The sequence below is a fragment of the Monodelphis domestica genome, chromosome 6, assembly GCF_027887165.1.
Source record: "Monodelphis domestica isolate mMonDom1 chromosome 6, mMonDom1.pri, whole genome shotgun sequence".
In the NCBI taxonomy this organism is placed as follows: Eukaryota; Metazoa; Chordata; class Mammalia; order Didelphimorphia; family Didelphidae; genus Monodelphis; species Monodelphis domestica.
Window position 1 is genome coordinate 21,923,470 of NC_077232.1, and position 13,190 is coordinate 21,936,659.

Here is a 13,190-nt window from a genome sequence, read left to right on the forward strand (position 1 = left end):
GAATAATTGGGAATATTTCCCTGGCGACCACCTTATATTTGATTTAAAAACCAAGACACTGTAGTGAAACATATTTTCTGCGGTCAAATTTACTCACCCTCTCTTATATCTATCACAATTTATATCTTCCACCATTTTAACTCACTACAGTTTATGGGCTTCACTATTTTAAATCTCATGGGGGGGAGGGATAGGGCACAGGAATCAGAGGATACAACCTTTGATTTCCAGACACTACTAGTCCTTGTCCCTATACACTGCCCACCCTATATGGATGAAACCCATGTTACCATAAAGGTGGGTAACACCTCTTATGATTCTCTTATGTATAGTAGAGTTTCCAGGTCTGTATTGAAGAGTACACCTGATTTACATTGCTATTCCTTTGGCTCAGAGAATTTAATGGGAGTGCCAGGGATACCCCAAATTTATAAAAAGCTTTCTGCTATAATGATGTCTCTAGGATCCGTAGAAGTAAAATATTCCTTCCTTTTGAAGCCCGACTTCCCTTTAAATTTGCTGAGGAGTAATCTTTTATGCAAACTCAGAGCCACAATAACTTACTCCCCAGGTGGTTCCTTACCCTTGGAAGTGCCTGAGGAATTTTAAAAATCACTCCCTGTACTTCTGTCAGTGATTCAGGAGGGGAAAGAACATCCTACCTTTGTACTTCTTGCAGATATACCAGAGTTTCTCTGGGCAACATCTTCTTCTCATGTAGGCTTACTTAAGTTGGCTGTTCCTGTGCAGATAAAAACTAAATCTAGACCACCTCTTCCATTCCTCAGCATAATAGTATTCCATCACCAACAGATAACAATGTTTGTTCAGTCATTCCCCAATCATTGGGCACCATTCCAAAGAGATTAAAGAGCATGGGAAAGAACCCACCTGTACATAAAAAAAAGAAAAAAATAAACAATTATAGCAACTATCCCAGACCAGAAACATAAAACTGGTAGGATGTCTATTGACTGGGGAAGTTGTGGTACATACTTGTAACAGAATACTATAGCACAATAAGAAATGGCATATAACAAAAATAAAACAAAACAACCTAGGAATACTAAAATGAAGTGATGAAATGTCAAATGAATAAACCAAGGAGAAAGTAATATATGAAGATCAGTTGTGAATGGTATAACTATTTTCAATAAGGGAAAACCACAGGAAAATTCCAAGAGATTCATGACAAAAAAGTATTTCCACTGCTATAAAATGAACAGAGTCTAGGGACAGGTTGAAACACTATTCTTTATTTCATTTCTTCCATGAACTTGTTTCTTATGTAGATAATGTATGTCTTCTTTCACAGCATTGAAAGATGTAATGTGCAATATATATATACAACATATATCAGATTGCCTGCCTTCTTGGGGAGAGATGAGGCACAGAAAGAAGAGAGAATGGATGACAAAATATCAGAAAGTGAATATTTTTTAAAAATTGTGATGATGTGATATAGAAGGAAAAATAAAACACCTTACCTCATCTTATAACTGATAGTAACAGTTCAAAGACAGAAGTAATGTAAGGGGTAAGGAATTATAGTAAAATGACTTGCCCCAAATAACATAGCTAAGAAGTGCCAGGTGTCAGATTTGATCCCTGACCCTACTACCTCCAGGCCTGATTTCTATCCAATGAGTCATCTACCTTCACTCTTTCTCTTTTTACTCTGTCCCTCTTCAAAAGTCATTTTTTACTCTGTCCACTGATTCCCTTAATCTTCCTTATCTTCTATCACCTCCCTTCATTCTCTAATCCTCTTTTCCTCCTACTTCTCTGGTGGGAAAATTGTATTTCTTTATGAAACTGTGTCTATATTATTAACTATTTGAAACAATTCTGATAAGGAATTTCATGCACTGTCTACCACCCACTCCCATTTTCCTCTGTATTAAAAAATGTTCTTTTCATACAGTAGTTTTAATTGAAATTATTTCCCACATTTTCTACTTCTTCCCCCCTTCTACAGTGCATCTCTCTTTCTCATATATTAATTTTTTTAGATCATCCCATCACAGTCAACTCACACCTATGCCCGCTGTCTATATATACTCAGCATAACTGCCTTGATGATAATAAAGTTTTTAAGCATTATAAATACCATCTTTCCATATGGCAATATTAAATAATTAATTAAGAATATTTTCCCATTGTCACGTTATTCAGGTTCTTTCCCTCCATATCTCCCATCCCCCCTCCATAGGCAATGCTGAATTGCACTGGATTTTACAAGTGTCATTAATCAAGGTCTATTTCCATATTATTGATATTTTCCCTAAGGTGATCATTTAGAGTCTACATTCCCAATCATATCCCCATTGAACCATGTGATCAAGCAGTTGATTTTCTTCTATGTTTCTACTTCCACTATTCTTCCTCAGAATGTGGATAGTGTTCTTTCTCATAAGTCATATAGCAATATACATAGTTTAACTGGTAAGACTTTTCAGAATATTCTATAGCTTAGTGATAGTCTTAAACTATGGCATCTGAAACCACACATGCAGAAACATGCATAGAAATGCATTCATTCCCAGTAGCTAAGTAGATATCTACATACATGTCTATTGATTGATCTAGATTTTTATATCTAAATTTATTTATCCACGTTCATATGCACATTTTATAAGTGAAACTTTATCTCAGAAGAAGCAAAAAAAAAGTTATCTCATGATAAAAGTATTCACATCTTTAAAGGTGTCCTAGGAAAGGTTAAACTTTGACTCATTTTCCAGTGCCAGAATTATTTCAAGAATTAATTCTATTACTACACTTGGTATTTTCTCTATCTGAAAATCATTCCAGCTAAAACCAATTAAGATCATAAAGACCATAGATTTAAAGCAGAGCCAGAGGGGTCTCCAGAGGCCAATTGTATAATCTTCTTATTTTACAAATGGGGAAGCAAAGGTCCAGCAAGCTGCAGGGACTTCCTCAGGTTAGGCAAACAAAATTAAGAAATGGGATTACAGTTGGGTCATTTGATTCTAGAGTCTCCTCTTTTGATTGTACCACCAAGTGGCTTATAGAGTGGAGTCTTTTCTTTAGCCATAGCATCTCCAAGTTAATAATTCCATTAAGTTTTAAGGGATGAAATGTTCACCACAATATTGTGGCTCCTTATAGCATTTAATTAGCTGATAATGAGGTCAAGAGTGACCTGATTGGCACCTCTGAACTATCACAACCTCTTGTAGAGTACAGTATTAATTTCTATGAAGTCAAAGGCTTGAGATGACAGCAACTTAATGAATGAATGAATGAGACACAGAACTCAACTTAATGAAGGCATCTGAAATGAATGAAAAATGTATCTTTGTCTCAACTGCTTTCTAAACACCTTCACATTCTAGACCGAAGCATTTTTAGTGTTTTGTATCCTTTATCTAGAGTCTTCATTAGGGCCTCTTTCACATCTTTGTTCCTTAAACTGTAAATTACAGGATTCAAAATGGGAATGACCACTGTGTAAATCATAGCTGCAATTTTATCTGTTTCTAGGGAGTCTTTTGATTTTGGTTGCAGGTACATGAAGATAATTGTACCATATAATACGGTGATAGTCACCATATGGGTGCCACAGGTAGAGAAAGCTTTGAACCTGCCCTCTGCAGAAGGAATCCTCAAAATGGCAGCAATGATAAAAATATAGGAGATGAAGATAATCAATGAAGTAAAAATAGTGTTAAACCCAGCAAAAGCAAAAATAAGCATCTGTTTTGTGTGAGTATTTGAGCATGACAGAGGCATGAGAGCAACATTATCACAATAAAAATGATTGATGACATTGCTGCCACAGAAAGATAACCGGAAAGTGACAATAGTGTTAGGCAGTGCAACCAAGAAACTATATACATAAGGTATAACAACTAAGAGCTTACAGAGTTTTGGAGACATAATGACTGAGTAAAGCAGTGGATGACAAATAGCTACATAACGATCATAGGCCATGGATGCTAAAATATAAGCTTCTGTTATTACAAATGTAATAAAACATCCTAGTTGGGCTGCACAAGCATTGAATGAAATGGTATTTTTCTCCACTACAAAATTTACCACCATTTTTGGTGTGATTGCTGAGGAATAGCAGAAGTCAACAAAAGCTAAATGACTAAGGAAGAAGTACATAGGTGTATGAAGTCGAGAGTCCATCCTGATTAATATAATTAGTCCAAGGTTCCCTACCACAGTGACTATGTAGATGGCTAAGAAAATCACAAAGAGAGGTGCCTGGAGCTCCGGACGGTCTGTGATCCCTTTGAGAATAAATTCTGTCGCTTGAGTATAGTTGAATTTTGCCATCTATTCCATGGGTATGATCTGTGTGGAAAGAATGAAATACCACACAAATGTTGATGGAATCTATGCATATGGAAAATCAGAGTTCCCCGGCCATTCCACATTTACTAGATATGAAATTAGGTTCCCCCCCCCCAAACCCACTTTTCCTGTCATTTAAGCATCAAGTTGTGCTTAGAAAAAGAGTGAACATGTTGAAATCAGAGAGTTTGATCTCTGCTTGAGTAAATGAGAAAATTAAAGCACTTCACAAAGCCTAAAGGGCTACAAAACCAATTCATCATCGTATTGTTGCTGAACAACTAATTATAACTTGTAGTGGAGGGATGGGAAAAGAGAGTTATAAAATAAGTACATGCCAGGTACTGTGCCTTAAGTACTTTACAAAACTCATTTAATACTCAAAAAAATAAATCCACAAAGTGGATACGGTTATTTTCCCCATATTATCACCAACCTGTGGCAGAAAGAGTTTAAATAACTTGTCCTGGGTGAAATAGCAGAAACATATATGAGGCTAGATTTTAACTCAGGTCTCACTGACTTTAGATCTGGTGCTCAATCAACTGCATTCCCTAGTGGCCTCCCTGGAGGGCTACAAAATTATTAAAAATCAATCTATTGAAAAAAAACTCAACAATTTAGAGCCTGTTATATTTAAACAATTCTGTTAAGTGTTACATTGAAAGATACATTGAAAACTATAAAATTGTCTCATGTCAAGCAGCTTAGATTCCCTCATGAAAAATCAGTATGAATACATATGAGTAAATTCAAAATACAAAGCAAACAAGATAATTTCAGGAGATGGCATGATGGGGATGATGGGATAATCAGGGAAAGTCTCCTTTAAGAATTATCAATGGAATTAAGGTTTTCAAGGAATATGGAAATTCTAAGTGGAGATGAGGAGGTCCATTTAGAAGGGACATAATGTTAATTTCATCCTGGCCTTGCCACAAGCCTTGTAGCCTCCAGTAAATCACTTAGCTTCTTTTTCATCCATTTTTCACAGGTAAAAATATGGGATTACTACATGGGGGAATTAGTAGTAATAGTCCCTTAAAGTAATCTCTATAAATTTTTTACACAAATGCCTGAAATAGACACCCTCCCTCCTCACTGGAAGTGGTAGATGGGAACAATTTGTTCTAATGGCCACAAAGACAAAGTAAACATGTTATGTGGAGTGCTTAGGGCTTACTGAGGCAAGATAAGAGATGTTCTTGTATGCAAGTATGTGAATAACATATATATATATGTAATACATGTGTATATTAATATGTATTCATATACCTAAGAAGAAGCATCTGAGATGGACTTTAAGGAAGTTAATTCTTTAGATAAACAATAATGAAGAGGGACACCATTCCAGCTATATGGGGCTGTTTCTGCAAGGACATAGATAGAGTAAAAGAGAAGTGGAATATCAATGTCAAGGAATAGACCATAGACCAATTTGGCTAGAATGCAGAGTCTTGCTGGATACTATCTCCTCTCTGGTTTTTCATGAAATTTCTTTCTTGACATGCCTTTTAACATTGCTCTATCAAATTTCAGAAGACATAATAAACATTTCATAAAGATTTGCCTTCCAAATGTATATATTGTGCCTTGGTTGCTGTACTGAGTTCTAGTCTCATATTACAAATCACATATTGAACATTTTAAACTAAATGTCCTAATGACTTCATTTCAAACCCATGTGAAAAATAGACCTCATTATCTTTACTCCTAATATCACATCTTTTTCAAATATCCCCATCATGGGGAAAAAAACATACTCTCAGTCACCTAAGATCATAATCTTAACATTAAACTTGACTCTTTAATCTCTTTTATCTCATGTATCCAACAATGGGCTAAATCTTGACATCTTTCTGCCCCCAATATCTTTTGGATATGTGTCCTTCTCTCTACTGGCACAGCCGCCATCTACATTAAATCCCTTGCTGTTCATCTGAACTATTGCAATAGCCTTCTAATGCAGCTGCCTCCATTCTAATCTATTTTCTCTATTCTGACATTTATTTTAACAAGCATAGGGAGAAAAATAAATTGAGGAAGTAGTGCTATGAAGTTCATTTTGGAAATGTCAAATTTCACATTCCTACAAACCAGCTGGCAGCTTTTACTTTCTGTGAATTTACTATCAAAGAGTATTGAGATTTCCTTAGTCTTAAACCTCATAGAATGTGCAATAAATTTCATGACTCAGTTTATCCAGAGCTTTATCATGACTTATAGGCTTAAATTGCCACCTATTACTAATGAAATATTATTCAAAACCGCCATAATGTATTACCAAAGCATGATTTGGAAAGAGTAATTATATATTGGGAGTGAGGGATAGCCTATGGATAGTTGGCAGGTTGTACTATAACTAAGATAATTTCAAGAGATCTAGAGGCAGACTTCTAACATCCTCATGGGGCTTCTTGGGTAGGAAGATTTGGGAGAGGATAGGGAAATGATTGTGATATGAAATATAGGAAAAACATTACAAGCCAGGGCAACACATTAACTGAATGGAATAGGGGAATTCGGTGAGGGACAGCAGGTATTCAATAATGATTCTTTGGTTTTCAATAGAGATGACAAAAAAGATTAAGGTTTGCTCAGCAGAGAGAAGGTCATTGGGTATAGGGATGTTTGGTTGTTTAAAAAACTGAATTCCATTTTTAACATGTTGAATTTGAGATATTTAGGCAGTCATGGTTGAGAGAATGAGATCCCATGATATCAAATCACTGACAATTTGATAGGGCACATATGATGTGGGTGACTTGCTATCTGAACCACTCAAGATTATTCCCACATGAATTAGATCACAGATCAAATGAAGTCTTTAATAAATCTTCTTACTGAATATGTCTTTATACTCACAGGTAGATGAGTTATATGTGGTGAAGGTATCATTTATTTTAGTTGCAAGTTTGAAAACGATGAATTATTTCTTGAAGGAAAGATTGGTAGAGAGAATGCCGATCTAAAACAATGTTACAAAAACCCATGAGAAACAGAAAAGGAAAAAGAAAATAAATGGTCTTAGGAGAGATGGAGTAGGTAATATTAACTATGCATTTTTAAAGTGTTTTATACTTTCCAGAGAACGTCCCTTCTATTATTGAGATCAAATAAAATAATACATGTAAAAACACGCATATGAACAATATATTTCAAAAAGATACTTCGTAAATGTTTATGCCCTCTGTCCCCTCTTTACAAACCTGGAAGGAATGTAGTATAGACATTATCATTTGCATGTGACAGTTGAAACTAAAGCTAAAAAAACTTACACAACTTGGGCAGGACAACACAGTTAAGACTCAGGTAGAATTCAAATCCTTGTCTTCAGTCATCAACTTTACAGCTCCTTCCACTCAACTATGCTACTACTTATCAATATCTTTTCCACTCCTCAAGTTTGAGGATTCCATAACTGATTATTACTCTTTTCTCTGGTCACTCTTATTCAGATAGGCTAAAGAACTCCTAAAATTATTTTTTAATTTATTTTGCTCTAGTATAGGTTATTTCAGATTCCCCAGAATAAATGTTCACTTTACTCACACCTTGCCCAAGAAAAGGAGGACAATCTAGAAGGGAGATAAAGAGACTAGATTCACCCAGTCCACTGGTCATCACTGTTAGAAATAAAATTGTTCTACCTCTGCACAAAATCATTCTGAAAACTGAGTGATTTATTTTTTCTTCTTTCCCTTTGGGGACAAGCAGAAAACCCTATGAGGGTGAAAAAAAGTCACAGTTCTCAAGGGAATAAAGAACACATCTTCCTTAATTGTATTTACATGCTTCAGAATCATTAAGGAATGGATGCCTCCAACCCATACTTGTGGGACCTAATTCCATTTCACTTTAAATTATTCAGTTTGGGATATTGTGTTGTGAAAAGAATATTGGACAGAAGGCAAGAGGCCTCAGTTGTATCTCACACTTCCACTTTTAATCAAATGTATGAATTTGGATAGACTTCCATTTTGGGAAAGGTTTACCTCATTAGATCATTTTGAGTATTAATTGATCACTAACAAAATAGAAATAATTAATATATCTGTCATTGGCTGATTTACTTGTGTTTTCATTAGTGAATTAGAGGAATTGATTAGTCACCAATCTCAGGTTGTGTTTATATTCTAACCATATGGCTCTGGAACAAATAAAAAAGTGATCTGGAGGTTCAGCACCTGATTTATAAACATTTATTAATTTTAAAGAGAGAGTGAGGAAGAGAAGAGAAGAGAAGAGAAGAGAAGAGAAGAGAAGAGAAGAGAAGAGAAGAGAAGAGAAGAGAAGAGAAGAGAAGATAAGAGAAGAGAAGAGAAGAGAAATAGAGAGAGAAAAAAATTTCACTTTTACTAATTTAAGGGAAGATCAGGTCCCAGATTTCAGCCCAACTTGGTAACCTCCAGGCTGTGCTGTTGCTTGCCAATTTCCAGTCCAAGGAGTCACTCTTTCCAAAAGTAGAACTTAAAATGACCCTCTCCTTCCTGGGTTTGCCTTTTAAACCTCTCTAGCTCCTCCTCTGTGGTGATATTGTAGGTTGATGTTCATGTGGATAATCATAGTTGAGGCTCCCAGTGATCGTGATGCTGATGCCAGGGCTACATTCTATGCTCAGGATCAATATTCCCTAAATAATTTATTTCATATAGCAGAAAGCCTAGAAAACAAAAGCTTTCTTTCCAGGAACTTCAGTTCTATGGGGGGAAACTGATAAACAGCATATACATAAAGAAATTACAAGGGAATTAATAGGGAAATTCCATTATCTCTGCAACATGTGTGATAATGGCCTGGGAGATTAGGAGACATATGATATAAGAGTATCTACTTAACTTAAGCTTTCAATTCTATATGAAGAGTGAATGGAGAATGTGAGGTATATTAATATTCAATTAAGATTTTTTTTGAGAAATGATTTCATTTTAGGCAACCCAGAATAGTTTGATTATTTTTTTAAGTATAAAACGGTCTCTCCCAAGTCTATGAAACTGGATTGGGTCCTCCCTTCTTTTGTGAAGTTGTAAAAACTGGCAGAGTGCAGACTTATTCCCTACACATCTGTAAATATGTAGAGACTTTATTGGGTAACAAAATCAACCAAGCAACTGCTGTGTTGGGAATATTGCCATCAACTGGCAGGGAAGAACAGGTTGTTATTGAGGCCTCCCTCTTTTTGTGATGAAGTGGTAAGGGAGGAGTTGCAGTCTCTCTGAGGTAATTCCCTTAATGAACACTCTCTAATCAAAGATATCCTATCTAGGAACTGATTAATGACATTAGAAGGGAGAAAGACAGACAGACAGATAGATAGATAGATAGATAGATAGATAGATAGATAGATAGATAGATAGAAAGATAGATAGAGTATTGTGAGATAGGACATTGTTTTTGTTTTCTTGTTTTTGTTTTTAACTTGCCCAGCTCCCCTAGCTCAGACTAGGCCATTGTATTGCCTACACCTAAGTCTCTGGTCCAGGTCTCCTTACTAGATGTTCATTTTACTCATGCTTGGCCCTTTGAGCTCTTGTTCTTTCTGGCCCAGTTTGGCTACTTGACTCTAGTTCTGTGCTATCTATTTGCACTGTGAAGGATTACATTGGCTAGTTAGATTTTATTTTGTAGTAGATTGGTATATTGATATTTTAAAACTAAAAATACAACCTTCAGAGAATTGAATTCATTACACAAGAAAATAGGTTATACCCTTTACCAATGAAGCATTTGCACATGTGAGGAACCAGCACTGGGGGAGAAGCTCCATTCCCTCTCTTACTGGTGCTTAAGGATATTTTTTTTTTTTGCATTTCCTGCCTTGCCTCCATCCAGCAGCCCAAAATGAGCACTTCTTCCCTCTTCCTCTCTCTGGGTTAATAAAGAGGGGCCACAGGCAGCTTGAAGTTGCAGTTTGGGCATGCAAAGTTGAAAATCTTCCCCAATTCTGCTCTATACAATGGAATGGAAAGAATTTTTTTTTCTTAAGAAGAATAGAAAGAACATCCACTTGGTTGAACCATCCAGTACATTAAAAAGAAAAGCTTCAAGAATCAAGAGTGACAGTTTGTAATTGTTAGGATAATTTAGTGCCATTTGATGGAGGATTTGATAGAGTGGAACACATGAGATGACTATGACTAGTACTGAAATCCTCCATTGGGAAGTTATACAGCAGTTAGGAACACTGGGAGAAACAGAAAGCATCTTATACCAGGTGGCAATCAACATCACTTCCACTACCACCTCCATGAGGAGCTTCATGACAGTCTAGGACTTAGTAACCACTATGCAGACAGACCATGATGTTTGTAGTCATTTTAGTTGTAACCAATAAATACTAGAAAATAATGTCCTTGCCACCAAAATCCTTGTACTGACAAATAACTGAAATTTTGCCCCTCTGCTCCCACTTTACTTATTGTGAAACAAAGGCATATACAATTATACCTTCATTCAATTCTCAAAACATACTAAAATGGAGACATTAAAAACTGTACCAAGATAAATAGGTATATGAAATGAAAGGTCAAGTCAATAACAAAGTCTGAATAGTATTGTACAGTAAAGTTTACTTAGGTATGCAGATTCTTTTCACTTTTCCTTTTGATAACTTTGAGATACAGACCTAGTACTGGTATTGTTGGATCAAAAGGAATTTACAATTTGATAGCCTTTGGGTTATTATTCCAAATTGTTCTGCAAAATGTTTGTACAATTTCAAAATCCAACCAATGGTGTTTTAGTATCCCAATTTTTCCACATCATTTGTACCATTGGTCTTTCCCCTTTTCTAAAATGTTAACTAAACTGATCAATGTAATTATTTTTTCTAAAAACTATTTATATTACTTAACTATAAGGAAGTAAAGAGTAATAAATTTTATAAATTCAACTCCATTTCTCTATATTGGATAGAGGAGTTATTTTTTATACCTTATTTAATTTGTTCATTTTCACACATTATTCATTGTATACAAAGATAATTTACTTTTCCTACCCACCTCTCACCACCCCTCCCATAGCTAACACATGATTCCACTGGGTATCACATGTGTCCTTGATTCAAAACCATTTTAATGTTGTTGGTATTTGCATTAGGGTGATCATTAAGAGTCTCTCCTCAGTCATGACCCCTCAACACCTGAAGTCAAGCAGTTACTGTTCCTTGGTGTTTTTACTCCCAGAATTTGTCCTCTGGTTGTGGTTAATGTTTTTTCTTCTAGATCCCTGCAGGATGTTCAGGGACATTGCATTGACACTAATGGAGAAGTTAGTTACATTCTATTGTACCACAGTGTTTCAGTCTCTGTGTACAATATTTTCCTGGTTCTGCTCCTTTTTCTCTGCATCACTTCCTGGAGGTTGTTCCAGTCTCCATGGAATTCCTCAACTTTATTATTCCTTTTAGCACAATAGTATTCCATCACCAACATACACCACAATTTGTTCGGCCATTCTGCAATTGAAGGGCATCCCCTCATTTTCCAAGTTTTTACCACCACAAAGAGAGCAGCTATGAATATTTTTGTACAAGTCTTTTTCCTTATTATCTCTTTGGGCTACAAACCTAGCAGTGCCATGGCTGGATCCAAGTGAAGATAGACTTTTATAGCCCTTTGGACATAGTTCCAAATTGCCCTCCAAAATGGTTTGATCAATTCACAACCCTACCAGCAATGAATTAATGTCCCGACTTTGCCACATCACCTCCAGCATTCATTACTTTCCTTTGCTGTCATGTTAGCCAATCATCTACGTGTGAGGTGATACCTCAGAGTTGTTTTGATTTGCATCTCTCTCATTATAGGAGATTTAGAGCACTTTTTCATGTGCTTAATAATTGTTTTGATTTCTATGGCTGAAAACTGCCTGTATTATCCCTTGTCCATTTATCAATTGGAGAATGGCTTGATTTTTTTTGTAAAATTAATTTAGCTCTTTGTAAATTGGAGTAATTAGACCATTGTCTGAGGTTTTTGTTAAGAAGATTGTTTCCCAATTTGTTGCTTCTCTTCTCATTTTGGTTACATTGATTTTGTTTGTACATGAACTTTTTAATTTGATGTATTCAAAATTATTTATTTAAATTTTGTGACGCTTTCTATGTCTTGCTTGGTTTTAAAGTCTTTACCTTCCCACAGCTCTGACATGTATACTATTCTGTGTTCACCTAATTTGCTTATAGTTTCATTCTTTATGTTCAAACATACAAATATTCTGAGTTTATCTTGGTGTAGGGTGTGAGGTATTGATCCAAACCTAATCTTTCCCACACTGTCTTCTAGTTTTCCCATCAGTTTTTGTCAAATAGTGGGTTTTTGTGCCAGAAGCTGGGGTCTTTGGGTTTGTCATATACTGTCTTGCTGAGTTCATATACCCCAAGTGTATTCCACTGATCCTCCTTTCTGTCTCTTAGCCAGTACCATATTGTTTTGATGACCACTGCTTTATAATAGAGTTTGAGATCTGGGATTGCAAAGCCACCTTCCTTTGGATTTTTTTTTCATTATTTCCCTGGATAACCTTGATCCTTTATTCTTCCAAATGAACATTGTTATGATTTGTTCTAAATCAGTAAAAATATTTTTTGGAAGTTGAATGGCTATGGCACTGAATAAATAAATAAGTTTTTGTAGAACGGTAATTTTTATTATGTTGGCTCATCCTTCCCATGAGCAGTTAATGTTTTTTTTTTCCCCAATTGCTCATGTCTAGTTTTAGTACTGTGGAGAGTGTCTTGTAGCTGTGTTCATATAGTTCCTGTGTTTGTCTCGGGATATAGATTCCTAAGTATTTTATTTTGTATAAGGTGATTTTGAATGGAATTTCTCTTTCTAATTCTTGCTGCTGAGCTGTCTTGG

The 13,190-nt window shown here is 35.6% G+C and overlaps 1 protein-coding gene across 1 annotated transcript; it reads right to left on the reverse strand.

Annotated features, from left to right (window-relative positions):
* Window positions 1-3,351: 3,351 nt before the first annotated feature.
* LOC100617190 (olfactory receptor 1038-like) lies at window positions 3,352-4,311 on the reverse strand. The gene has a single exon (XM_007497672.3). The coding sequence runs from the start codon at window positions 4,309-4,311 to the stop codon at window positions 3,352-3,354; it is 960 nt and encodes a 319-aa protein (XP_007497734.3).
* Between the last annotated feature and the right edge of the window lie 8,879 nt (window positions 4,312-13,190).